This window comes from Trachurus japonicus, chromosome 20 (assembly GCF_045865225.1).
Source record: "Trachurus japonicus isolate A0001 chromosome 20, Traja_1.0".
NCBI lineage: Eukaryota > Metazoa > Chordata > Actinopteri > Carangiformes > Carangidae > Trachurus > Trachurus japonicus.
This window is the reverse complement of record NC_140926.1, coordinates 2804472-2832221: the sequence shown is the minus strand read 5'-3', so window position 1 is coordinate 2832221 and position 27750 is coordinate 2804472. Positions and strand designations below refer to the sequence as shown.

General features: G+C 42.4%; 1 protein-coding gene across 1 annotated transcript in view; it reads right to left on the bottom strand.

The window, feature by feature from the left end:
• lancl2 (LanC lantibiotic synthetase component C-like 2 (bacterial)) overlaps positions 1–25740 on the bottom strand; it is a 34328-nt gene extending 8588 nt beyond the window's left edge. Inside the window, exons 1-5 of the mRNA XM_085763981.1 lie at positions 25529–25740; positions 18294–18411; positions 16949–17156; positions 15411–15558; positions 778–924 (exon numbers count right to left, since the gene is read on the bottom strand). Of these exons, the coding sequence (XP_085620107.1) occupies positions 778–924; positions 15411–15558; positions 16949–17156; positions 18294–18411; positions 25529–25702 (795 nt within the window). The 5' untranslated portion in view covers positions 25703–25740. The remainder of the gene's footprint in view (positions 1–777; positions 925–15410; positions 15559–16948; positions 17157–18293; positions 18412–25528) is intronic.
• Positions 25741–27750: the final 2010 nt, after the last annotated feature.

Below are 27750 nucleotides of genomic sequence, written 5' to 3'. Positions count from 1 at the left end.
GCGCGTGTACATGTAGGTGTGAAAATTTATGTTTGTATGGATTTATACACAGATATTGGTGTTTATGTATTTATTTATGTGTATATGTGCGCATGTGACAGTAAATTCATGTGTCTATACTGCATGTAGCATGTCAACACTTAATAGAAATGTACTAAGATGATGAGTAGCTGGCTGGGCTGCAGCCGTCCAATTTATTTTATGTCACTTTTGTTGTAAACGTTGTTGATGTTTTTCTTCTTCTACTTCCATTTTTTTCTTTTTTCCTTTGCTTGGATGTAGGTATTATCTAATTTGTGAATGAATTCTTTGTAACAAGGGGTAGACAATATAAGTTCGCTACTTTCTGCCCCCTTTCATTCAAGAGTTATAGTATTGTCATTGTTTATTTTATTTTTTGTTTTTATGCTTGATAAATGAATGAAATAAATAAATAAACTAAACAAACAATACAAGAGGGACATTACATACGAGCAGCATGGAGGTATTTGGATGTTTTTTGGTGTGTCTTTTTGTTACGAAGACAGTTGGTATCCATTTGCAACCGTTATATGGACATGCACTGCTACGCCGAGACCCCCTGTAACTCAGAGAAGCCACGGAGGACTCTGAAACTTCTCCCAGCCCTTAGTCCACATGAGGGGGAGTAGTAGATAATGAGTGAAATTTGAATTTTGGGTGAACTATCCCTTTACAGTAATATATTCCCATCTCCCAGTCTCTCCTGGGCTCCTATTGGTCGGTGGTCATGTGGTCATGTGGTCATGTGACCCTCACCTGCATCAGGAGGCAGTAGATGCCGGCCAGGCCGTGCGCTGCTCCGATGTACTGCTTCTTGTGCCACTCGTAGAGCAGCGGGCAGCGCTCCGTCTTCTTCTGCTCCGACGACAGCGTCTTCCCCGACTCCACGATGGCCGTCACCACCTGAGGAGGAGGAGGAGGAGGAGGAGGAGGAGGAGGAGAGATTTTAGAAAAACACTTTATTTACATTTTTACCAGGTACAGTTCACGTTGTTCAAATGCTACAGCGCCCAAAGAAAATGCAGATTTACATAAAATTAATAAATAAATCAATCACTAAGATAGATAGCTCATCTTTAACAACAGTGCAAATGTGACCCGATCCATCAAAATAAGTCACAAGTTGGGTTTCCATCCACCTTTTCTAATGCGCATTTTGTGAAAATGCGCATAAATACTTGAATGGAAACGCCAGAAATTTGAATAAAGGCAGCAAATGCGCATAAAAGTTTATACGCTTGGAGGGGGTGGATTTGTCAGCGTATCGAATAAAGGAAATGCGAGTTTTTGTGATGGAAACAGATTATTCGAATTGAGCCAGAGTTTGTGGGTGAAGTGCTGCTGGACTTCACCCAGCGACGTTCAAACAAATGGTGAACAACGCGGTCTCCCAGCTCTCGTCTCTGCACCCCGCGACACAAACGCGCTCCGTCACCCATAATCTTTTGTTTATGACGGTTAAGACTACACAAACACACACTGTAACATCGTTATGTAACGTTTTCCACCGCTACATTTATTGATTTTTCACCGGCTTCGTATGTAAACAGATGCACATGGGCGAGAGGAGCGTAACCAAAACAGCGGAAAAGCGAGCGGACTGTCACAGTTCCCTACTGTCTTTCTGTGTAAATATCTCATGTTACAACATGAAAACCTGCGTCTTCAAGTGCGGCCTATATAATATGTAGGTACAGTATTTTCTTTTAAAATGTAGCTGGTGCGGATTATACAGGTGCGTCTATAGTCCGGAAAGTAAGTAAATTGTCCATGATGTTGAGTGTCAGCTGAGTGTCAACTGTTGGATACAGTCACGCTCTCTTATGACGTAATCTCACGGTGCACTCCTCCTAATCGCAAAACACTAATGAATGGAAACGGTCATAAATTCGCTTTGCTTTTTGCGCATTTTTACAAAATCCGCTTTTAAATTCGATACGACTTGGATGGAAACCCAGCTACAGTGACCCAAATTTCAAAGTTGAGATTTTGGTATCAATGGAAAGATTAGAAAATAAGCTTTAAAATGACACTCTAGTCAAAGTCATACATTTGATGGTTTTCTAGATGTGGCCATTTGAATTACGATCGCCTACTCTCTTATTCCGTTCAAAACCTGAGAAAATTGCAGTTAAAGTTTTTGCCAGTGACTCTGGCATCTGTTCCTGTACCACGTAATTACACGCACCCTATACGGCCTCTTGTTGTCATAGAGGCAGCATTCAATGACCCTCGGAAAGCAGAGAATCTCACAATTCAGATGCTTTTTACAGCTCGTCTCTATCATAAACGGTTCAGAAGTTGTCATGTTTTGTTGACATTTTGTAAAACATGTGCAAGCTCGTCTCTATCATGAACGGTTCAGGAGATATTTCATGTTTTGCACCGAAGCAACGCTCATTTTCAGAGGGTTTAAGTTGCAAGTCAACTTTAATCATCATTTACCTGCCTTTTCTCAATTATCTGGACTGTGAAACTTTGGGAGATTGTTTTTGAATCTCATTGCTTTGAAATTAGGGTACACATTTTTTTTTGATTTTCTATGGGTTTTCCATGTTATCAGCTGATTATCTAAAAATAGAACGTTGCGACATCCGACTCATTTTGATAGAACGGGTCACAAATGATGATGATGATGAAGGAGAAGAAAGAGAAAGAGAAGAAGGAGGAGGAGAATAAAGAAGAAGGAGGAGGAGGAGAAGAAAAAGATTGTTACACTAATGAGTTCAACCATCTCTCCTCTCATGACAAACATTTATTCCAGATTCAGATTTCACTGCTTCTTGTAGAGAAGCCGTTAGGACAAAGAGCTATGGAGGACGAGTGGACTGACGTTTATCATTTATGACATTTTTAAGATGGACAGAATTAACTTTTACCACAAGACGACAACAAGGTGTTTCTGTAAGGACAGATTATGTGAGTCCCACCGGTACGAGTCGACCATCGTTGATGTAACGCTGCTACGTTTTATGTCCCTTTCCCCCCTTTTTTTATTTTTCCCTTTCACCCGTTTGTATCTGTGTTTTTTAGTATCATAAAGCTGCAGCCAGTTTAGTTCTTTATTTTGTGTTTTATAGATTTAATCTTTTATATTGTTGTGGGAGGACCAATCATTCATATCTGTGTTGTTTGCTGTGTGATTCAGTTGTAATTCACAGATGAACGGATGAGAATGGTGAATTGTTACATTAATGAACATGTGAACCGTGAAAAATCATAATGAAAAGAGAAGTGAACAAAAAAGAAAGAAGAAGAGGAAGAAGAGGAGGAGATGTTGAGATGTTTTTCTCCTCTTCTTCCACCTCCTCTTCTATAAAAACTGATTCGTGCTGAAGCAGAAAAAGATCTGACGCCCTGAACTCACCTCAGGTCATTGAGTTTCTACTGATTCACATCCAGGGTCAGTTACACAACACCACACACACACACACACACAAACAGTGCATCTGTCATGACAGTGTGCTGCACATTCACTCCTTCATAATCTGCATTAGACTCAGATTCTGTCTCCATGTGTCTCTGATCTGAGTTCACACTCGTTCTTCAGTCACGGACAAAACAATTTCATCCCAGTTCACACAATAATAATAATAATAACAACTAGAAATTTTTCTCTGGGAAATTTTGATAGGACCACGGGAGCTACGGCCGGGGTTGCCGGGAATCAAACCCACGATCTTCAGGTCAAGACAGAGCTGATCAGACAGAGACATGATCGTCTTTCAGTGAGCTCTGATACTGAGGAGTGTGTGCGTGTGTTTATAAACATGTTAACGAGCGGGTGGATTGTTTATGAACCATAACGAGCTCTGGCCTGAGGCTCAGAGGTTACCACGGCAACTTGAGGTGGTTGCCAATGACGATAGAGGCCCCCCAGGCTGAGGCAGACAGAAACGTAGAGAAAAGAGAGATTTTCTGCCTCTGCACTGGTCTCGCATTTGGGCTTACTCTGACAAAACAGTAGCTCCTATCAGAACAAAACACAGACCATCATCGCTGTAAGGACTTCCTGAACGATTTGGTGTGATTTTGGTGTTTCTACAGTAAATATTTTGGAGAAACGTACGATTTTAAAACAGGGGTCCATTCTGCTTCTCTCAGAAAATCTTTGTATTGGAGTCAATGAGGAGCAGAGACAGACGTGGCCGCACTTAGAGGCTGACAATTCAAATTCTGTAAGTCTCTCAGACATTTCGAGCACATTGTGAGAGACAGAACAAGTTTGTCTACAAGTTTGGAAAAAATCATGTGTGTAGAGTGTAAATTGTGTCCGGGAGGAGTGTGGAAAGAGAAAAAAATTTGAATTTTTTTGGGCTCTCTCCCACTCTAACCGATGATGTCACGCACTCTGACACGAACATTCCGTGCAATACACACCCATTATAATCTCATAATTTCTCCAAAAAATGATCATGATCATTGAACAGTGATTGATCAAAAACTATATGACCTATCAAAACGTGGATTCATACACTAATACACAAGACTTGTGTCTACTGTTTAAAGTTTAAATGGAGTCTCTAGGTGAAAGTATGCCGGAGCTGTAGACAGCAGTAGGCAGTATGAAAAGTCCAATGATTTGTTAGTTTTTTGACCTCCTTCCATTCATTCTCTATGACATCACGAACTGTACTGACTCTGTTAAACAGAAACAACAGAACCAATGGAGAGAAGTTTCATCTTTGTTCTAGATTAAATAAAAGCCTGTCCCATATAGACGCCTGTCTCTGATAGAAGACAGGTCAGTTCTGCAGGTAAGGCAAATAAAAGCCTGAGCTGCTATTGGAGGATTTACTGTACTAATCTTTATTTATAGAACAAACTGCTTCACACGAGGCATTCAGTGGTATTCCTTGTGCAGCAGCTGTTAAAATGTGAATGAGAGTTTTCCAGCTGTGGATCTGAGAGTCTCCTCTTGACATTTGAATTGAGTTTGGGGCGAAGTGAGATGTCGCTCACGCCTCAGCGCCTCCTGAGACGAACGGTCCACGAACAGAAGCTCATTATCTGAGAAGGTCGACGGCTCAACGGGCTCAGAGCAAACACACACATCACACACACATCAGATCTGTGTCTCTGGGCTACATGTGAATATTCAGTATTTCTACATCAGACATAATGAGCTCGACCTCTGGGTTGAGTTCAGTTATTGTCAACTACAATAAACTCCATCTGTATCTGAATATTCAAATATTCATCGTCCTGTGGAAACAAATGAATTCAGCCTCAATATGCAAACGTTTTATAATAAATTAAATTAAAAGGTCCAGTCTAAAAGATGCACCAGGACCTTTAAACACTCTGGGACCCATTTCCAAAAAATACAGTTTTCTTTTCACCCCCGATAACGCCATTTCCATCTGGACGAAACACCGAAACTATAAAATACTTGTGCTGATTCACTGAAACTCGCATCTGTGTGGATTTTACGATGAAGGCAAAACAGCAGACCTGAATCCACCTCAACATCTTTATTATCTCACAAACAGATGGTGGAGAAACAGAAACTCCTCCAGCTGAACAGCAACTGGAAACACTCAGCAGAGAAGAGTTTCCTCATCTCTCTCCGTCTTTAACATGGTCGTTGAGAACCGATACTTCGGTACAAAGTCGATGCCAACGCGCAAAAAATACATCGGTACCAGCTTTTCGTGTCTACTCCTGTCTGGAGTATACGTTTGTTTTGTGAACTGTTTTTATTTTTAATAAAAGTAGGTAATTTATGGTTGGGAGAATTGTCAAACACTTTCTATCTGGAGAAACTGAGATTATTTAATGAAGATAGAGGAGATAAGTTTGATAAAACATGGGACCCGGTGCTGAATTACCTTAATAATGTGAGCTCATAGACAATGGCTATTGTATAAAACATCACAGTGCAAACGAGTATATTCTGATTCGGTATACGTCTACCTATTTCATTTATTTTTTCTGCTCTTACATGTTTTTGTTCATAGTACTCATCTTATGACCATGGAATATTGTTGTAATCTAAGATGTGCTGTGTTCTGTATGTTAAGTGTTTTTTTTTCTCTCTCTCTCCTTTTTCTTTATTTTATTTTTCTCTTGAAAATCAATAAATATATTTCTAAAAAAATAAAAAATAACAAAACCTTCATCATTGAGGGCTAATTAATGAAACAAACTGATGTAAATGTGCGAACATTTTACAGTTTAATACCAGAGTTCAGTCTGACTCAGTGTAAAAGCACAGAGTCTGGTTTTTTTTACGAGCCTCACTGCAGCTTTCTGTCAACGCCGTCACCGGCTGTACGGGTGGGGTTATATACAGTCAGTCTATATGTGGAGGGGGTGGGGGGGTGGAGGGGGGCTCTGAGTCAGCAGTTTGTTTCCCCCCAGGGAAGATGGAGGGAGTGGAAAAGGAAGGAAATCAGCTCTGCAGCAGCAGCAGCAGCAGCAGCGGCGGTGGTGACACTTCCCTCATGACGGAGCAGATTTACAGCCGACCGGCTCATTTACATCCAGATGCAGACTCAATGAAATGATGAAGTCGTTCATTCACATCTGGAGCGAGAGGATAGATAGATAGATAGATAGATAGATAGATAGATAGATAGATAGATAGATAGATAGATAGATAGATAGATAGATAGATAGATAGATAGATAGATAGATAGATAGATAGATAGATAGATAGAACGATAGATAGAACGATAGAACGAACGAACGAACGAACGAACGAACGAACGAACGAACGAACGAACGAACGAACGAACGAACGAACGATAGATAGATAGATAGATAGATAGATAGATAGATAGATAGATAGATAGATAGATAGATAGATAGATAGATAGATAGATAGATAGATAGATAGATAGATAGATAGATAGATAGATAGATAGATAGATAGATAGATAGATAGATATGGATTAGACATCATCTGTCTCCCCTGAGCTCTTCTGTCTGGAGTCAACACTGAATATTCATGAAGTAAATTCTCCAAAGCACATTAAGTATTAACGCTCTGTCTGCTTCAGGCTTCAGGCTTCAGCTCATCACAACCGTCCTCTGGACCACCGGCCCGTTTCTACTGAGCCACAACAACACGTTTTATATTAACAACACGTCAAATTATCTCCTCGTTGTTGTTCTTCTTCTATAAACTGTCAGGAAACGGACAAAGCTCCGTCGAGACACTGAGACTGAAACTGCAACTCCGACAACAAACAACCTGCAGAGACAGAAACACTCAAACTTTCTTTAAAGCAACGAGCTGCAGAACCATCACAACTGGGTCCACAAACTACTGTAGAGTCACCTCCTTGTGGTCGTATCCCTCCACCACTGACACCTCAAACACAAATCCAAAACTTCAAACTACGTTCACAAAACCCCTGAGTTTTCCATCAAAGTCAAACTATCACCGAAAAACCAGTTCAAAACCAAACAGAGCGTTCGTTAGACTCTACATAAAATAATGTAGGACAGTGGTTCTCAAACTGTTTTACATCAAGGACCCTAAATTGACACAAATTAAACCACAGACCACCATTGGACAAAATGTTGAAGCAAACACCAGGGATACACAAATACTGTTCTTCTTTTAGTCAATGTACATTCAAATTAGGGCCAATGGCTTGAATTTTTGGAAACACTGTAGAGAAATTTCTGGAAAAAAATGGTACATTTTCTCCAAAAATATTTAAACATTTCTAGAAAGATGTGGTAAAAATTCTACAAAAAAGCAGTATGGTTTCTTTAAAGAAAAAAAAAAAAAAGGTGGCTGTACGGGTGGGGTTATATTCAGGGTTCCATCCATCCATCCATCCATTTTCATCCGCTTATCCGGAGTCGGGTCGCGGGGGAAGCAGTCGGAGCAGGGATCCCCAGACTTCCCTCTCCCCGGACACTTCCTCCAGCTCTTCCGGGGGGACCCCAAGGCGTTCCCAGGCCAGCCGAGTGACGTAGTCACTCCAGCGTGTCCTGGGTCTTCCTCGGGGCCTCCTCCCGGTGGGACATGCCCGGAACACCTCACGAGGGAGGCGTCCAGGGGGCATCCTATACAGGTGCCCGAGCCACCTCAGCTGGCTCCTCTCGATGTGGAGGAGCAGCGGCTCTACTCCGAGCTCCTCCCGGGTGACAGAGCTCCTCACCCTGTCTCTAAGGGAGCGCCCCGCCACCCTGCGGAGGAAACTCATTTCGGCCGCTTGTATCCGGGATCCCATTCTTTCGGTCATGACCCAGAGTTCATGACCATAGGTGAGGGTGGGAACGTAGATCGACCAGTAAATCGAGAGCTTTGCCTTTCGGCTCAGCTCCTTCTTCACCACGACGGACCGATACAATGACCGCATTACTGCGGCCGCCGCACCGATCCGCCTGTCAATCTCGCGCTCCGTTCTCCCCTCACTCGTGAACAAGACCCCGAGATACTTAAACTCCTCCACCTGAGGCAGGAACTCTCCCCCGACCTGGAGGGTGCAAGCCACCTTTTTCCGGTCGAGAACCATGGCCTCGGACTTAGAGGTGCTGATTCTCATCCCAGCTGCTTCACACTCGGCTGCAAACCGCCCCAGTGCATGCTGAAGGTCCTGGCTCGAGGGAGCCAACAAGACCACATCATCCGCAAAAAGCAGAGATGAAATCAAGTGGCTCCCGAACCGTACCCCCTCCAGCACTTGGCTGCGCCTAGAAATTCTGTCCATAAAAATAATGAACAGAACCGGTGACAAAGGGCAGCCCTGCCCGAGTCCAACACGCACCGGGAACGGGTCTGACTTACTGCCGGCAATGCGAACCAAGCTCCTGCTCCGGTCATACAGGGACCGTACAGCCCTCAGCAGAGGGCCTCCGACCCCATACTCTCGGAGCACCTCCCACAGGATGCCACGTGGGACACGGTCGAAAGCTTTCTCCAAGTCCACAAAACACATGTGGACTGGTTGGGCAAACTCCCATGCACCCTCGAGCACCCTGCGGAGGGTGTAGAGCTGGTCCAGTGTTCCACGGCCAGGACGAAAACGGCATTGTTCCTCCTGAATCCGAGGTTCGACTATCGGCCGAATTCTCCTCTCCAGCACCCTGGAATAGACTTTCCACGGGAGGCTGAGGAGTGTGATCCCCCGGTAGTTGGAACACACCCTCCGGTCCCCCTTTTTGAAGAGAGGGACCACCACCCCGGTCTGCCAGTCCAGAGGCACTGTCCCCGACTGCCACGCGATGCTGCAGAGGCGTGTCAGCCACGACAGCCCTGCAACATCCAGAGACTTGAGGTACTCAGGGCGGATCTCATCCACCCCCGGTGCCTTGCCACTGAGGAGCTTCCGGACTACCTCAGTGACTTCAGCTTGGGTGATGAATGAATCAACCTCTGGGTCCTCAGCCTCTGCTTCCTCGGCGGAAGGCGTGTCAGTGGGATTGAGGAGATCCTCGAAGTATTCCTTCCACCGTCCGACGATATCCCCAGTCGAGGTCAACAGCTCCCCTCCTCCACTGTAAACAGTGTTGGCGGAGCACTGCTTCCCCCTCCTGAGGCGTCGGATGGTTTGCCAGAATTTCCTCGAGGCCGACCGGTAGTCCTCCTCCGCTTGGCCTGCCGGTACCCGTCAGCTGCCTTGGGAGTCCCCCGAGCTAGCCAGGCTCGGTAGGACTCCTTCTTCAGCTTGACAGCATCCCTTACTTCCGGGGTCCACCACCGGGTTCGGGGATTACCGCCGCGACAAGCGCCGGAGACCTTACGGCCACAGCTCCGGACGGCTGCGTCAACAATGGTAGTGGAGAACATGGTCCATTCAGACTCAATGTCTCCGGCTTCCCTCGGAATCTGGTCAAAGCTCTCCCGGAGGTGGGAGTTGAAGACCTCCCTGACAGGGGATTCTGCCAGACGTTCCCAGCAGACCCTCACGATACGCTTGGGTCTGCCAAATCTGACCAGCTTCCTCCCCTGCCAGCGGATCCAACTCACCACCAGGTGGTGATCAGTTGACAGCTCAGCCCCTCTCTTCACCCGAGTGTCCAAGACATACAGCCGGAGATCAGATGACACGACTACAAAGTCGATCATTGACCTCCGGCCTAGGGTGTCCTGGTGCCACGTGCACTGATGGACACCCTTATGCCTGAACATGGTGTTCGTTATGGACAAACTGTGGCTAGCACAGAAGTCCAATAACAAAACACCGCTCGGGTTCAGATCGGGGAGGCCGTTCCTCCCAGTCACACCTCTCCAGGTAACACTGTCGCTGCCCACGTGGGCATTGAAGTCCCCCAGCAGAACGATGGAGTCCCCGGTTGGAGCACTTTCCAGCACCCCTCCCAGGGCCTCCAGGAAGGCCGGGTACTCTGCACTGCCGTTCGGCCCGTAGGCCGAGACAACAGTGAGAGACCTATCCCCGACGCGAAGGCGCAGGGAAACGACCCTCTCGTTCAGTGGGGAGAACTCCAACACATGGCGGCTGAGCTGGGGGGCTATGAGCAAGCCCACACCAGCTCGCCGCCTCTCACCGTGAGCAACTCCAGAGTGGAAGAGAGTCCAGCCTCTCTCAAGGAGTTGGGTTCCAGAGCCCAGGCTGTGCGTGGAGGTGAGCCCGACTATCTCTAGCCGGTACCTCTCAACCTCCCGCACGAGCTCAGGCTCTTTCCCCCCCAGCGAGGTGACATTCCATGTCCCTAAAGCCAGAGTCGTTGTCCGGGGATTGGGTCGCCGGGGCCCCCGCCCACGGCTGCCACCCAAAACACACGGCACCGACCCCTCATCCCGGATTTACTCAAAAATAGAATTTTGCACAGAGCCAGACCCAGAGTGGGCTCAAATTCAATTTTCTTTTCTGTACAGCTTTAACAGGTGGAGGTCGACCATGAACATCCTCCTCCAGAGTCTAGTAGGGCTGACCCGATTACCATATTTTGGTAATCATAGCGTAAATAATGAATTATGGCAAACAAACACGTCTCCAAAGTCAAGCAGGTTTCCAGGATGCCAAGTAGCCGACTCAATTTAATGTAACAGTTGCCGATGAGAACCGGTGTCAACAAAAACAATCGATCACGGACTTCATGATCGATTACCATGGCAACGAACAAAGCTTCGATTTTTGGGGGTTCAGCCTTACAGTCTAGTTAAACCTCTGTCATCCAGAGTCTGGAGGATGTTTCTCTTATTTAACCTTTATTTTAACAGGGTAGATCCATTGAGAGCGAGCTCTCTTTTTCAAGGATGCCCTGTAGCACACAGAGATCACAGAAGATCAAACATCAAAACAGCACAATCAAATACAGTTCTGAAAACAAGAGTAGTAAAATCACTAACTGAAGCGAGTGCACGTCTGAGTCTGAGTCCCCAATGCTGTGGTGAGAAGTAGGTTTTTGAAAGCCTCAAGTGAGATAAGTCTATCGATTTTCAGTGAGTTTTGTAATTTATTCCATCGGTGTGGGGCGTAGAAGGAGAAGGCAGTTTGTCCTCGTTCTGAGTCTGTGTGAGGGAGGTGGAGTCTGATGAAGGGCTGTCTGTCTGTGGTTTCCTCCTCTGGAACTCTGACCAGCTGGGCAGTCTGTCTCAGATCATCTGTCACTAACTTTTATCTTCACAGCGCCACTAGTGTCGTCACTAGTGTCGTCACTCTGAGGAGAAACTCTCAGAGTGACGACACTAGTGGCGCTTTTCCACTACACTTTAGCGGCACTGCTCAGCTCTACATGGCGCGGCTCGGCACTGCATGGCGCGGCATGGCGCGGCACTGCTCGGGACTAGATGGCGCGGCGTGGCTCGGCACTGCTCGGCACTGCATGGTGCGGCACAGCTTGGCACTACATGGCACTACATGGCGCGGCTCGGCACTGTATAGCGCGGCTCGGCATGGCGCGGCACTGCTCGGCACTACATGGCACAAAGGCTCTGCATGGCGCGGCGTGGCTCGGCACTGCTCGGCTCTGCATGGCGCGGCACGGCTCCACATGGCGCGGCACGGCTCGGCACAGCTCGGCTCTGGATGGCGCGGTACGGCTCGGCACAGCTCGGCTCTGCATGACGCGGCACGGCTCGGCACAGCTCGGCTCTGCATGGTGCGGCACGGCTCGGCACTGCTCGGCACTGCTCGGCACTAGATGGCGCGGCATGGCTCGTCACTGCTCCGCATGGCACGGCACTGCTCGGCTCTGCATGGCGTGGCACGGCGCGGCACTGCTAGGCTCCGCATGGCGTGGCACGGCCCGGCACTTCGAGGCTCTGCATGGCGCGGCGCGGCTCAGTACTAAAAATGGTACCTGGTACTATTTCAGTACCTGGTACCAGGTACTAGGGCTAGTGGAAAAGCAGTTTCCGGAAAAAGGAAAAGTTTATCAAAAAAGAAATATTGCTCAAGTCTCCAAAAACAAAAACTACAGTCTGTACAGACAGTCATGACATGTGCCTCAGCTCATTTGATTTTGTTTTTAAGACTTTATAAAGTCGTGAAAAGACTTTTTAATACTTTTTAAGGGTCTTAATTTTCCCAAAATTGATTTATCACCTTTTAATACTTTTCAAGACCCCGTGGATACCCTGATATTACAGTGTATATGTGGAGGTAACTTAGAACGTGTTAAAGGTTTTGCAAAAAAAAAAAAAAAGAACGGATGAGTTTCGCTAATTGTGTCAAAGAACCTGAACTGTGTTTTGGCCAAAAGAGTTTCAAAAAATGAGTTTAAGCCGCTGAGAGTTTGGTTCAGAGAACGGGTTTTAGTGTTTTAGCAGGTGAGACAAACTATAATATCCTCATAGATAATATTTAACATTTGTTCCAAATGAAGTGAATCCATTTAGAGCTGCGACAATTAATCAATTAATTTAACAATCATCGATTATTAAATCAATCATCAACTATTTTGATAATCTAATAATCTGTTTGAGTATTTTCTCTGATTCCAGCTTCTTCAATGTGAATATTTCTGGTTTCTTTGTTCCTTTATGACAATAAACTGAGTCTCTCTTTGGTTTGTGGACAAGACAAGACATTTGAGAACGTCGTCTGGTGGTTTGAGAAACACTGATTGATGTTTTTCAACATTTTTTAACATTTTATTGACCACAACAACTAATTGATTAATCGTTTAAATCATTAGTTGCAGCCTTTAATCCCTCGATGAGCTCTGACTCTGCTGCATTCACGAAGCCAAACTCGTGTTCTGGGAGTTCACCGTGACCTTTGACCACAGAAATCTAATCGGTCTGTCATGAGTCCAAGTGAATGTTTTTGCCAAATTTGCAGAAACTCCACCACACCCTCGACCTTTTGACCGAACCCAGATTTAATTCATTGTTCGGTCCGAGGTTGTTCGGTTTGTGCCAAATAATCACATGGAGGTAATAACACCCTGGAACAACATGGCCGCCACTCTGACTGAAGAAGACTAAAAAAACTAAAACAAGAGAAAATAAAACCTCAGAGTCTCAGAGCCGAGGAGAGAAAAAGTGTTTGACAGAGAAACAGAGAGAATAAAGAGGAAGATAAAAAGACGTGTAAACGGTAGCCTGGAGCTCTGTGTGTGTGTGTGTGTGTGTGTGTGTGTGTGTGTGTGTGTGACAGATATATGGTTGAGCGAACAGAGCTGCAGGAGCTTCAACACTTTCTGTTTATTCCGTCAATATTCATGAGAATAAAACTACGAACAGTGAAGACAACAGGGACATCTGTGACTGTGTGTGTCTGTGTGTGTGTGTGTGTGTGTGTGTGTGTCTGTTGTGTGTACAGTATATAGTGTTGTGCGCTGGCGTTGTACCAGAAGGGACAGCTGGTCCTGCAGTGTGTGTGTGTGTGTGTGACTTCTTAGGAAAATGGTCAAAATGGCATGTGGAGGGATTATTATCCACTGTGTGTGTGTGTGTGTGTGTGTGTGTGTGTGTGTGTGTGTCCATATGGCTCCTGCAGCTTCTACATGTGCGGTTTGTGTCTCATTATTCAGGCTGAAAAGCACCTGAGAGGCTGAAAAACAGTGAAACGCTGAGAACACTGAGAGGAAACTCCTTCCAGTCGCTGATAAAAAACTCAATTAAAACCAAACGATTAAACGATTTAAACCAGAATGAGACGATGAAACAGAAATAAAATAAACCAGCGGAAACCAACTGAACTGAACTCAGTCGATGTAGAGCAGGTGAGAGCAGCTCTGTTATAGTCTGTTGTTATAAACACATGGACAGGGCCTAGAATAGAATAATACAAGTAACCATGGTGACTGTCCACATGGGATGGGCCTTAAGAAAAACAGAAATTAACGGTCTGGACCAAAAACCAACCTGCAGCATCATCAGCTGATGGACATGAGACCGAGTCTGATACCTGTGCTGTGGCTATCGGCCGATACCGAGCACCAATATCAGTGTGTTATTTTAAAATATCATTTTATATACACTATGTGTGTGTGTATATATATTATCTACCATAAATTCAGAATATAAATCGCACTGGAATATAAATTGCAGTCTATTTTTGAGGGTCTCAAACTGGGAAAAGACTTAATAATAACTTAATAAAAACGTTATACAAGTTATTCCACAAGTCTAAAATGTGAAGTTTCTGTGCTGCATTGTAGCTCTTTGTTGTTATTTCAAATTTTAAAAAAGGAAAAAAAAGAAATCAGGGTAATTTGAATACTGTACATTTAACGCAATATAGCGTGTGCCCGCGTGTGAGAGAGACCGAGTTCAGCAGGAGAGACCATGGCGAACCCAAACGAGTCTTGTTAATTAACGGGAAACACCATTCCGTCCGCGTATTCGTATGCGGATACAGGACGTATCACTGTTTACACTTGTGTTAAAATGTGGTCACAACACGTCCATGACCACCTCCGGAGGTGGTTTGGCCAATCGGATCACTGGACTTTCATGTGGTCAAGCTCCATCTAGGCCTGCATGGATATGATATGATGATTACAACTATGATAATAAAGGCATCTATCTATCATTGTAAAGCCTGGTTCAGGTTAAACTCTTTGTAAAACATGAATGCAAACAGCAAAAGAAAGACATTTAACTTTCTTTTATCGTCTAGTTTGACAGTCGGACACAACTGAAGAAGAATATACATAATCTTTTTCAGTTCGATTGTAAAAACGAAAGGCTAAACTTCAACAATGGAGACACACGTACATGTTTAAGTATATTTTAATGATCTAATGAAACTGTACGATATTTTTCAATATTATGAAATTTAATGCATTGACAGAAAATATCATAATATTCAGTAACATTGAGTCAAAGCTAAACTCTGACTTTTAACACAAGATAAACTTCCAGCTCATCAGAGTCTCATAGTTTAGAAAATGCTGCGTCTCATAGCACAGATCTGATCTGAGATAAAAACACAACATGTTCAGTTCCTGACACTTGATGTTTAACCTCTCAGCGTTTCTCAGGTTAAACAGTAAAAGAAAAAGCGTGTTACCTTAGCGATGGTTGCCTCGTCCACCGTGTCGGCTCCGATCTCCTTGTTGACGTAGAGCAGAGCGAACAGGTATCCGGCGCGGCCGTACAGCAGCTCGTCGGGCATCTCAGAGTCTGGGCTGAGGACGGAGCGCTGCAGCTGGAGCAGCCTGACGGGAAACACACCGGACATAAAACACACGGCATATAACTGATCTGGGGCCAGATTCACAAAACCTTCTTAAGTGTGTTTCTTAATTTCAGTCTTAAGAAGAAAAAAGAGAAGAAGTCATATTCTCCAAATAAGTTCTTAAGTATTTTCTCAACTTTCTTCTTAAGAATAAATGGTATTCTTGAAATCAAAGTTCTCAAATTTGTTCTTAACTTTTTTCTAAACTTTAAGACAACCTTGACCTGTCTTAAAATTCCTACGGCGAATAGGTAAGCCTCTAATATCACCTTTTTCAACAAATTTTAGACAAGTTTAGACTAGTACGTAGGTCATACTTTAAGTAAATACGTATATTTTTTAATTAATAACACAAAGAGCTTCAGCCACTTTGGCCCACCCTCTTGTCTTATTTTCCGCTGTTATTCCCATATTATTAATCTTCCCTAGTAATTTTTTTCGTACATTAATTCCATCCACCATAACCTCAAGCTCCTGCCTTGAAACGTTTCTGCATCTCTTTTTGTCCTTCTCCATGGTTAGTGAGTGACTGACGGTTAAGATGCAAACTATATACGCTGTTCAACGTATTTTAAGAAGTTCTTAAGTCGGAAAAATAAGAAATTTGTAAGAAATGACTGTTTTCTTCTTAAGACATTTCTTAAGATTTTTCTTAAAGGGATAGTTCAACATTTTGGCAAATTGGCCATAATCCCTATAGTCATAGCAGTAGGTTCGTTACCTTTAATTGTCGGTGCAAGCTATTTTTTAGAACGGCGGAGCAGAGCCGTGAGCTGCTCAGAGCTACGCTACGGAGGCTCATTATGGGATTTCTTGGTTTCAAACTCATCAAATACACAATCCAACAACTCCACAACGCTCTGGTGGACAAGTTGTGAGCTGCACATTCACCACGCTATGAGATAATAACACAACGTTACCAGACAGAGTTGTTTTAGAGGGAAATTCATGCAAAACTACTGATGCACGTTGCCTTCAGGGACAGTTTTTCATCAACAGTCTCTGTATTTCCCTCTAAAACAACTCTGTGTGGTAACGTTGTGTTATTATCTCATAGTGTGGTGAATGTGCAGCTCACAACTTGTCCACCAGAGCGTTGTGGAGTTGTTGGATTGTGTATTTGATGAGTTTGATGAGGGAAACCAAGAAATCCCATAATGAGCCTCCGTAGCGTAGCTCTGAGCAGCTCACGGCTCTGCTCCGCTGTTCTAAAAATAGCTTGCACCGACAATTAAAGGTAACGAACCTACTGCTATGACTATAGGGATTATGGCAATGGGCCAATTTGCCAAAATGTTGAACTATCCCTTTAAGAACATATTGGTGAATCCGGCCCCTGGTCTTTACAGAGGGACTCGAACGCCTCTCACCTGGTCAGACAGTCTTTACTGTCGTCGGCGTTGTTCAGCTTGTGGTGGACGACGGCGCCCACCGCCAGCGGCCCCGCGTCGCCGCACAGGAACGTGACCTTGCGTCCGTTCAGGATCCTCATGGCGCGCTTCACGTAGTCCAGCGCCCTCTGCAGGTGGGAGGCCTCGAGGGACACGCGGTGCAGCTGCAGGTACAGCAGCGCAATACCTGACGGTGGAGACGCAGCTGAGGTTAGTGATGATGAGGCGTTCACTGAGCGTCAGGGACGGTTAGTAGCGTGGTTACTAGGGCTGGGCCAAAATCGATTTTTATATTAATCGCAATTTTTTTCTAGCGATTTAATTTTTTTTTTTTTTTTTTGGGACGACCAATCTTTATTGTACAATCATGTATTCTGTGATCACTCGACAAAGTCAAACCGGCCTGTTGTGTTCGTTTGTTCACAGATATCTCTGTGAACAAACGAACACAACAGACAAACTGATGTGATGTGTGTATTGTTTTTGTAAATATGACTTATGATGTAATTACAAGTGTTTGGTTCAACCTGCTCTTGTTTAAGGAAAGAAAATCACAATAATTGAAATATAAAATCGCAATACTTGGTAAAATCGAATTGCAATACTTGTTAAATCAGAATCGCAATTTAAATCGAATCGGCACAAAAGCATATCGGCCCAGCCCTAGTGGTAACGTTCATTATGTCTTCTTGTTTTCAGTCAGAGGTTCTTACAAAAATAAATTAAATTCGGTTTTCTTTATCGGTTCCTGGACTACGAAGGGAGAAGGAAGCTCGTACGTGGAAAAACGTCGCCTCCGAGATGTAGAATAAGTTTTATAGAAGAGAAACACGCGTTTCAGGATCGCTATCATCAGAACAGACATGTCCTCCTTTCCTATTTAATAGAGGAGGACTGCTCTGATGCTTAACTAATGTTTAAAGTAAGAACACTTTAATTTACAGGCCGTTCATTACGTGTTAATGTCGAGAAATATCGCAGAGAAATAACGATTGATTACGTAGAAATATCCCAGATATAACGGTCAATTACAACGACTTGGTGGAGAAAAATTCTGGCCTTTCAAAAAAAAATCTAAGCATGAAAAGCATGTGTAATCTTTTGCCTTCATGAAAAACATGACATTACTATGAAATGGACTGTTATTTCTAAGCTATTTCTTGACATTATCACGCAATTAACAGCCTGTAAATTGAAGAGTTACTTTTTTTAAATAAACATTTGGCCTTTTATTTTTCACTATTTTGGAAACGAAATAAGGAATCGTAGGGAACAGGGAATTGATAAGCAGAACTGGATTCATAAAAATCCTAACGAGACGGACCTGTCCATCCGGTGTAGGTGGAGAAGTCGTGGGGGTCGGCGGTCTTCAGCCCCTCCTCCATCTGCTGCAGAAGGTCTTTGATCTTACTCTGGACCTTCTTCTGAAATCCTGAACTCACCTGAGGAGGAAAGAGATCAAAATTTAAAAACAGGAAATTATAGATGTGATCTCAGGTTCAGTTACTAAACATGTTTCCATCCACACATTTCTATTAGCATTAAGCAATATTGAATTAAAAACGCCTTATAGAAACAGTAAAATTTGATTAAATGACATGAATATCGATAAAAAGTTAATACGGATTTTCTATTCAATATCAATACAAAGTTTATGCGACAAATGCTGAAAGAAAGTTTTTTACCGGATATGTGAGTTATGATCATATTTTATGTCGATTCCCCTATTTATTCATTTAGGAAAACACCTTAAATTGCAAGAAAACAATCCGATACACCAATATGATCGCAGCATTAGGGCCCAACAAGTTTTTTTTTTTGTTTTTTAAGATTCTGAGAAAAAAACTCACATTTTCTGAAAAAAAAGTCAGAATTTCTGAGAAAATTTGTCAGAAATTCCAACTTTTTATTCCAGATATTCTGAGTTTTTATAGAAATCTGGCCCTAATTCTCTTCAATACAAAACAACACATGACGTCATTACGCACGGCTTTTTATTCGATTTAAAGGCCTTACGGCGTGTTCACACCGGGCACGAGGCAAATTTTTCGCACAATAAGATTACATACAAAGTCAATGTACAGACGCGAATGGACGCGAATTTGTGCCGGCGCGAATGACGTGAATGGCGCGGCGCGAATGAAGCGAAAACGCGAAAGCGAAATATTTGCGCGAATGCGTAGAAACAAATATTCCAGCGGGCAAACTCGAGCGAGTAGAGCGAGGTGAATATTTTACTCGCGCCCGATGTGAACGCACGGTTAGATGGAAATGCACTAGAGCCGGCGTTATTCGCATTAATATTTTTATCGATCTTCAGATTAATTCGCTAAAACAAGTTGATGGAAACATGTTCACTGTTACTGTGTCCAGATTATCATTATTATTACAGAGTTAGGATAAAAATAAGAGGTGGTGGCGGCAGCGGGCGGGTCGTCCTCATGAGGCCTCACACATCCGACAGCAGGTTCTGACCCAGACGTGTTGGGACTCGTGTTTATGTTAATGAGGTTATTTTCCACGAGGCCTCGTTTACCCTTTTCCAGATCTCACAGCAGAGGTCAGATTCAGCTTCAAGGGCCGGGTTTTGATCGTTAATTAATTCTCTACAGCCTCTATCCCACCCCGCCTCACCCCCGGCTCGTATTATAATATTCACCCAACACAAACTGTGCGACAGTGGGAGCAGCTTCACAGATTCACAGACAGTTGACTGAGACTCAGACAAACACCGAAGGGATTCATTCTGGGATGCAGGATGAGCTATTTGAGGCCCATTTACTGCTCGGTCCGGATAAATTAACAGGAAACGCTGAGAGGAGAGGAGAGGAGAGACGAGCCACTGAACATGATGCATCTGATAATAAAATATCGTCATTAAAGATTCATCAACGGGAAACCAACGATTAAAAGCAGAAAGAAAATCCTTTTTGCAAATCCTTTAGTTTTTTTTCATGAATTAATTATTTGCTGTCAATCACTAATCAATAGACCATCAGCTATGGGCCGCGCCCTTAAACAACACCTTGAAGCACCACATTATATATTAACGCCACATTATTACCGTAATACCTCATGATGTAATAACTTCTAACTAATCACATTTTGTAATTAAGTTCTTGAACGCAATATGTAAAAATATGTAAAAATATGTGATAAATTTTGCCGCATTTTGTAATAAGTTGTTACATATTGCATCAGTTATTATAAAATGCAGTTGTTGCACTTTTTTTATGAAGAAAATGTAATAATTTGGTGCATTAATATGTAATAACTTCTTGAACACAGTATGTAATAAACTTTGCCACATTTGTTGTTACATATTGCGCATAATTATTATTATATTTTTTTCATTAAAAAGTGCAACACCCACATTTTGTAATAATTTGGTGCAATATGTTACAACTTTTTACAAAATGCAGCAAAGTTTATTACATATTGTGTTCAAGAATTCATTACAAAATGTGACAGATTATTACAAAATGCGTCATTATTACATCATGAGGTGAAAATGTATTATAATGTAATGTTATTATTACATCATGCGGCGCTACACACCTGTACCAATCACAGCTTAGAAACCGTAACTAGGCACAACATGTTGAAGTCTCCATCTTTATTCCACTGCTGCTAAAATCTGCAATAAATACCAATAAAAAGAGATAAGCTACAGAACCAGAACTATGAATAAATAAGCAGCCGTGAATGAATGAATAAATAATAATAATAATCGGCTCTAAAGAGATTTTGTGCAGTTTTTCTACAGCTTGTTTTGCCGGTCGAGGTCGGTGTGACGTTTTGTTTTTTTTGCTCCTCGAGGAGACGCTGTCATCGGTAAACACAGGGCCTGGCATAAACACTTTTCTGTTTATTTAGTAAGTATTTTTGTTTGAAGAGGAAAAAAAAGCTAATTTCTCATTTAAAAAATCTGATGAAGCTTTGAAGTCAATATTCAGCTTCTTTTATCTCACATTTGAGACATTCTGTGAAAATAGAACGGCAGAATGACAACATTTGTGCTCAAAAAGCAATTTTACAAAATTTCCTTTTAGACTTGTTTTCTACACTTATCTATTACTGTATTCATATCCTATTTCAAGCACCAAATCAGTTCATTCTCATGACTGAAGGAGTGTTTTCACAAGGGATTTGAAATTTATTTTTCAGAAAATTTGGCCTAAATTATTTCTTCATACAGTGTTCTGGGACAAACTGGCCTCAGTGTAGGCTACTTAGAGCGGAAGATTAGACATAAAACACTTGAGTATTGTTACATCTGTCTATCAAACATGTCTGTATTCAATTTTAAAGCAGAAGTAAGTAGGGCTGGGTATTGTTGAGAATCTCACGATTCGATTCGATTTCGATTCATTAGGTCACGATTCGATTCGATATCGATTCGATTCGATATCGATTCGATTCGATATTGATTGAAATGCTTCGATATCGATTCAGTATCAAGCAGAAATACACAAATAAGAGTACCAGATTTTTTTTTTTTTAATAATTATTTGTTTAGTTTCATGCCTTATGAACAGCCATAGTATAACTCATAGCATAACAAAATATGACACTGCTTTAACACTGAACTACAGTGCAGCTAAATTTAAATTAGGCTATGTGATACTTTCCTCTTGGAAAATAACTCATAACATTTTGAGTAATAAAACAATACAAAACAATATTATTAATAATAGTTGACTGCACAACTGAAAATATTGTAGCGACCCCGCAGTAATGTTCTTGTTATGATGTTTAAGTTCTGTGATTTCTGACTGACTGTCAATGTGTATGGTACAGGCAGGTGGGATGAGAAACTGAGGGGCTGGGGTGAGTGTGAGGAAGACAGAGTCCTGTCTGTGTGTAGGTGAGTGAGTGAGGAGGAGCAGAGGAAGAAGTGAGAGCAGCTTCAGGGTTTCCCGCAGCGCTTTCCTGTTAAGGCGGCCGCCTTAACAACAAAGAGCTGCCGCCTAAACTAACGTCTTAAAAAAAAAAAAAAAGTAGCGATATTCGCCGCCGCCCCCCCCCCCCGTCGGACGATGGCCGCATCCTCTCACACACATACACACCACAGAGAAGCACGCATGCATAACAGCAGCGCGTGTTGAAAGCGAAAGTTAATACGGCACGGCGCGGTGCGTCCCTCCCCCGACGATCGATCCCCGCTGCTGCTGCTACTCACTCCCATATTGTTATGGTTTGGTCTAGTGCGGCCCCCGTCCGTACAGCGCGAATCACACGAGGGTGTTGCTCGCAGCGCCCCCACTGGCCAGGGGCTTGAATCGATTCAGAAGATTGCTGAATCGATATTGAATTGCAGAGAAAAGAATTGCAATGCATTGCTGAATCGATATTTTTACCCAGCCCTAGAAGTAAGTGATATATTTGTGTTAATCTAAGTCTTAAATAGTTGTATCTTCCGACAGCAATCACTTCTATAGAGTGTTTGGTCTGAAACACGGGTCTGTCAGTCACTCTGCTCTGCTCTGAGCCCAGGAGAAAACTTTCCTTGTATCCTACAACCTTTATCCAATGAGGAGAGAGAACGGCATAAAGGGGCAGTCCTCTCTGTGTTTGCAGCCAAGGGATGCGCCTGAATGTGGTGACGTAGGGACGAGGACTGTTATGGTGCGTTCAAGGCAACCCGTAACTGGTGTTTTTCCGACCTGTGAAGTGGTACCAGTTCGATCTGGTACAAGTTCACGGGTCAGAAGTTACGAGTGGCCGTTATAGTGACTTTCACAGGTAAAACAGGTCGGAGAAACACGAGTGGGTTGCCTGGAACGCTACAAAGTCGTAAGTCGTGACTTGAAGCTGTAATTTACGGTTTCAAAAGCCTGCCTGGAACGCAGCATTAGCCAAAACCACCGGATCGCTTACTTCTGCTTCAAGCAGTGTATGTGATTTGGTGTTTGCACCAAGGGGGCAGTTGTGGGTCTGAGAAGTGAAGCTCACTTCTGCGTTCAAAAAACTGCAATCCCCTCTTCTTCCTCTGGGGGCTGGTGTCAGAAAGCAGCATTCCCCATAGACCCCCATGTTAAAATCGCCGATTTTACATCCTCAATAAACATGTTAAAAGCCTGGTGTCAGAACGTTGTTTTTGTCTCAATCGATAGTTTCTACCCCCGCACACACTCTGAGGGGGGTGAATTGTTTTTTAACTCTACTGTTTTACTGTTATTAGGTTAACACTCTGGCCAATTAGGGCGCGGAAACGTTGAGTGACAGGTCCGAGCAGCTCCGTGGACAGCTGCTTCGAGGCCAGTGGGCGGGTTCTCGGCCGGCCAATCCAACATGGCGCTGTTCAGGCCGCCATGTTGGAGTCACAAAAACGACTCCCCAAAACCAATGGGGGACGTCACGGACGCTACGGCCATTCTTTTTACAGTCTATGGTTTGCACTTAGAGTGGGCCACAAACAAAAATCTTGTTTAGGGGGCCACCAAAATGCTACAGTAGGGCCGGTCCTGGGTAAACACACAGCAGCGTTTCCTCTGGTCTGCATCGGTCACTTGTCACTCAGTGAATCCTCTTCCCCCCCCCAGACCTCTGTGTCTCTCTCTGCTGTGACTCACGGCTGCTGTCATCGTGGTTGGAGGGGAGAGGGTGGGGGGGAGTAGCAACGAGAACAAAGCAGAAAAGCAAAGTGATGGGATTGTCGAACAAGAATAAATGTTTCTGTTTAGCATCACAATGAAACGTTCAGAGGAGCCGAGAGAGTCTGATACGAGACTGAGGATCTGAAGCTCCGTCTGCATGAGACACACACACACACACACACACACACACGCTGCACAAAATGAGTTATTGTCGTGATATTATCGGCACTAAGTGACAGTTTAATTATTGTTAGATCCACTGTTGTTAGTTTATATAAGATATAAACTCATTCTCATGCAGGAAACAAGACTATTTCTTACAATAACAACCAAACAAGTTCAGTTCCAGCATCAAAAAGTCCATTAAAGGGTCTTAGGAGTAGGTTTGTTACCTTTAATTGTCAATGCAAGCTATTTTTAGAACGGCGGAGCAGAGCCGTGAGCTGCTCAGAGCTACGCTACAGAGGCTCATTATGGGATTTCTTGGTTTCCCTCATCAAACTCATCAAATACACAATCCAACAACTCCACAACGCTCTGGTGGACAAGTTGTGACCTGCACATTCACCACGCTATGAGATAATAACACAACGTTACCACACAGAGTTGTTTTAGAGGCAAATGCAATGAAAAACTGCCCCCAACAGGAACGTGCATCAGCGGTTTTGCATGAATTTAGCTCCTGTAGACGGTTCCTGCATAAAATTACCCCGAAGTTCCTATGCGAAAGGAAATGTGAATATTTCTTTGCAAGTCGATTTACAGTGCGCGCCCCTCAAAGTTTCTGCTTGTGCTCCTAAAATCTTAAGTTAGCCCTGTGTGTTTTCAATACTGACGTATGCCACAGTACTTTGAGCTCTCAGGGTCACCGTAGCTCAGGGTGAGTGTTGGTAAAAGACTAAAAACATAACACTCCTAGTACTAAACCAACACCTGACTAAACAACAACAAATCCAGCTGCATCTCAACACAAAACATGCACATCATGTCTGTGAAACTCCTGAGTGACTAACTACATAAAGACAAATAAAAATGAATAAAGTGAATGAATGAAATAAAAACAGTGAATGGCAGTGGATTCATAAAACTATCCTTATGTGCACAAATCTTTATATATAATCAAGTTCTTCGTCCTATCTATTTGTTTCTCCTTTTTACTTTCTTAAACAGACTGTTTGGAGCAGCTGACAGATGAATTTCCTTCGGGATTAATAAAGTATCTATCTATCTATCTATCTATCTATCTATCTATCTATCTATCTATCTATCAATTTGTGTATGCCATATCTGTGACATTTGAAATGTTTGTAAAGATATGTTAAAACAAATAAAAAATTTGAATGACAAAAAATACATATAATCAAGTTGATTGTAGTTTTTAGTCTGTATTTTTTATTTTTTTATTTCCAAATGGTTCAAAATAGGCCACTACAAAGACTGATGACTGTGTTTTACATCTTTTCTTTTTCAACCACTGGTATGAAAGTGAAACTTTTTTCATTTATATATATAAATAAATGTATTTATCATCAAATAACATCAAAGAAAGTGAAACTTTTATTGATAAGGTTCATAATCAACGACGTGATATTTGCTGCGTCACAATCCAAACAACGCTGAGCGCACGAGCTGCCGAATCCTGACGTTACCATAGCAACGTTAGCTCCCAACTGCCAACGGCTAGTCCTTCGCATTTTTTTTTTAGCATTTAGCAACGTTTGTCAACTCGTTTGCGTCGGTTCAGCTCATTAATCACAACAAACACGTACCGAACACACAAAGTCAGTCGCTATGGAAACGTTAAATTTAATGTTACGACGAAGTTTTTGTAAACTACGACACAGCAGCAGCATCATAGCTACGTTAGCTAGCTGTTAGCTGCTAGCTGTTGTCAAAACATTAGCACGTGAGACGATGTTGTTATTAAAATAAAACGTATTTAAAAATAAAAACTTCTCACTTTTCCGTCGGCATCGAACTGCTCGGGGGTGTAGTCGTCCTCCGACCCGGAGTTGGGGGTGGCCAGCCCCCCCTGGTCCTGGTCCCAGTCCGGGAACGGGTTCGGGAAGGAGCGCTCCTCCATCTCCGCCTCCGCCGAGATCAGCTTCAGCCGCTTGGACACGTGATCTCCCATCGCTACGGCGGCTCGGCGCGGACACTAGCCCTCTAGGCACACTGCAACGCGAAAAAGGGAATTAAAAATCGCGTTTTTAGAAAAGAAGATTAAACACCATAGACTGTAGATAAACACACATAAAAGTGAGATTAATTAACAAGATTAGAGTTAAATACGGTCATCAAAGTGTATTTCTATATACATTGTAAACTGGTAAATTGGCCGGAGTGAGTAAGAAATAGCCTACTAATGGTCAAAATTTACTCCGTTACAAGTAAAAGTAGCTCAGTCGACATGTTACTCGACTCGAGTAAGAGTAAAAAAAGTACTTGCTTTTAAAGGTACTTAAGTATCCAAAAATACATGCTTTTAAATTTAGTAAGAGTAAGAGTAAATTTCTTATTTTTCACATCAATGAATTACTATATTTTTTTCTAAATGAATTTAAGGACCTGTTAGCTCTTGTTTCTGAGAATTAACTCTTTGAAAGCAGCTGCACTGATGTGCTGCTTTTAGGGGTTAGGGTTTCCTAACAGACCTGAAAGTAACCAGTACTTTTCAGCCTCCCTAGAAATTAACTCCAGTAAAAGTATAAATATTTGTCTTGAAAATGTATTCAAGTAAGAGTAATAAGTACCAAAGAAATCTAATACTCAAGTAAAGTAGCCTACAAATCCTCTGGATATGTACTTACTGTAAGTACAGTACTCAAGTAAATTTACTCCGTCACTGTCCACCACTGCAGATACTTCATTGTCCTTTTACATGCATGTGCAACGAATAAATGTGCACAGTCAGGATGAGGACTGATAAAAATGAATAAGAATAAACAGAACAAATAAAATAAACTATGTACATCACTTGTCTTGCATTTATTCATTTTTATCATGTTTTTGTAGTGTTTACTGTAATAATGTCTTTCTCTTTTTCAGTTTGCCCTGATCATGTTTCATTAATGAAAATACGTAAATGAATATCAAACAAACAAGTTACAGGCTAAATAATGATCTGGTTGCAATATACTGTAGATTAGCTGGATAGATAGATAGATAGATAGATAGATAGATAGATAGATAGATAGATAGATAGATAGATAGATAGATAGATAGATAGATAGATAGATAGATAGATAGATAGATAGATAGATAGATAGATAGATAGATAGATAGATAGATAGATAGATAGATAGATAGATAGATAGATAGATTATAAATAATAACTAACATAACATACTAAATGCTAAAATAGAAAAATCCATTTAAGTAAAAGTGAATAAAAATATATTAGATTTATCAGACAGTACTAGATGTGAGTTCAAAGTGAAGTGAAGATTCTTTTATTTTGAAAATAACATACACATTTACTGCAATCATCATATTTTATATATATTTACTTAATTTACCTTCAGATTTCACATCTATTGCACAGTATCTGTATATATTTATGTTTACATGGTGCAAAAGAGTCTCATCGGTATTTGTCAGTGGTGGTTTGATTATAATTTCTCCTTTTGATTGTGGTTCATATTAGACCAAAGATCTATGTGTTAATTGCCTAATAAGGAAATAAAGAAAGGGAAATAGAAAAGTTTACAGCTGAAAATGTAAAATGAATCGTACGGTTTACTGAGGCGTGAAGTTTCACACCTGAGGAGAAAACTTTAGCTAATGAATGTCACCTTGAGTCGGCTGAGCTTCCCACACAGGCCCTGGCAGTACATCCAATTAAACATACCACTGCTCAAAAAAATAATAAAGGGAACACTTAAACAACACATCTTAGATCTCAATTAACGAAATAATGCAGTTTAAAATCATTATTCAATATATAGTAGAGTGTGTTGAGAACAAAAATGATCAATGTAAATCTAAATTACTGTATCATCCCAGGTTGATTTCACATGGTTGTGATATACTTGGAGTTACAATGTGTTGTTTAAGTGTTCCCTTTATTTATTTATTTTTTGCAGTGTATATAGCCTACAGTATATATTGATATGTCTTTATTTTCATGCAGATATAAGCTATACTGAATGTTCAGCTCCTTTTTTTGTTTTACTGGCTATA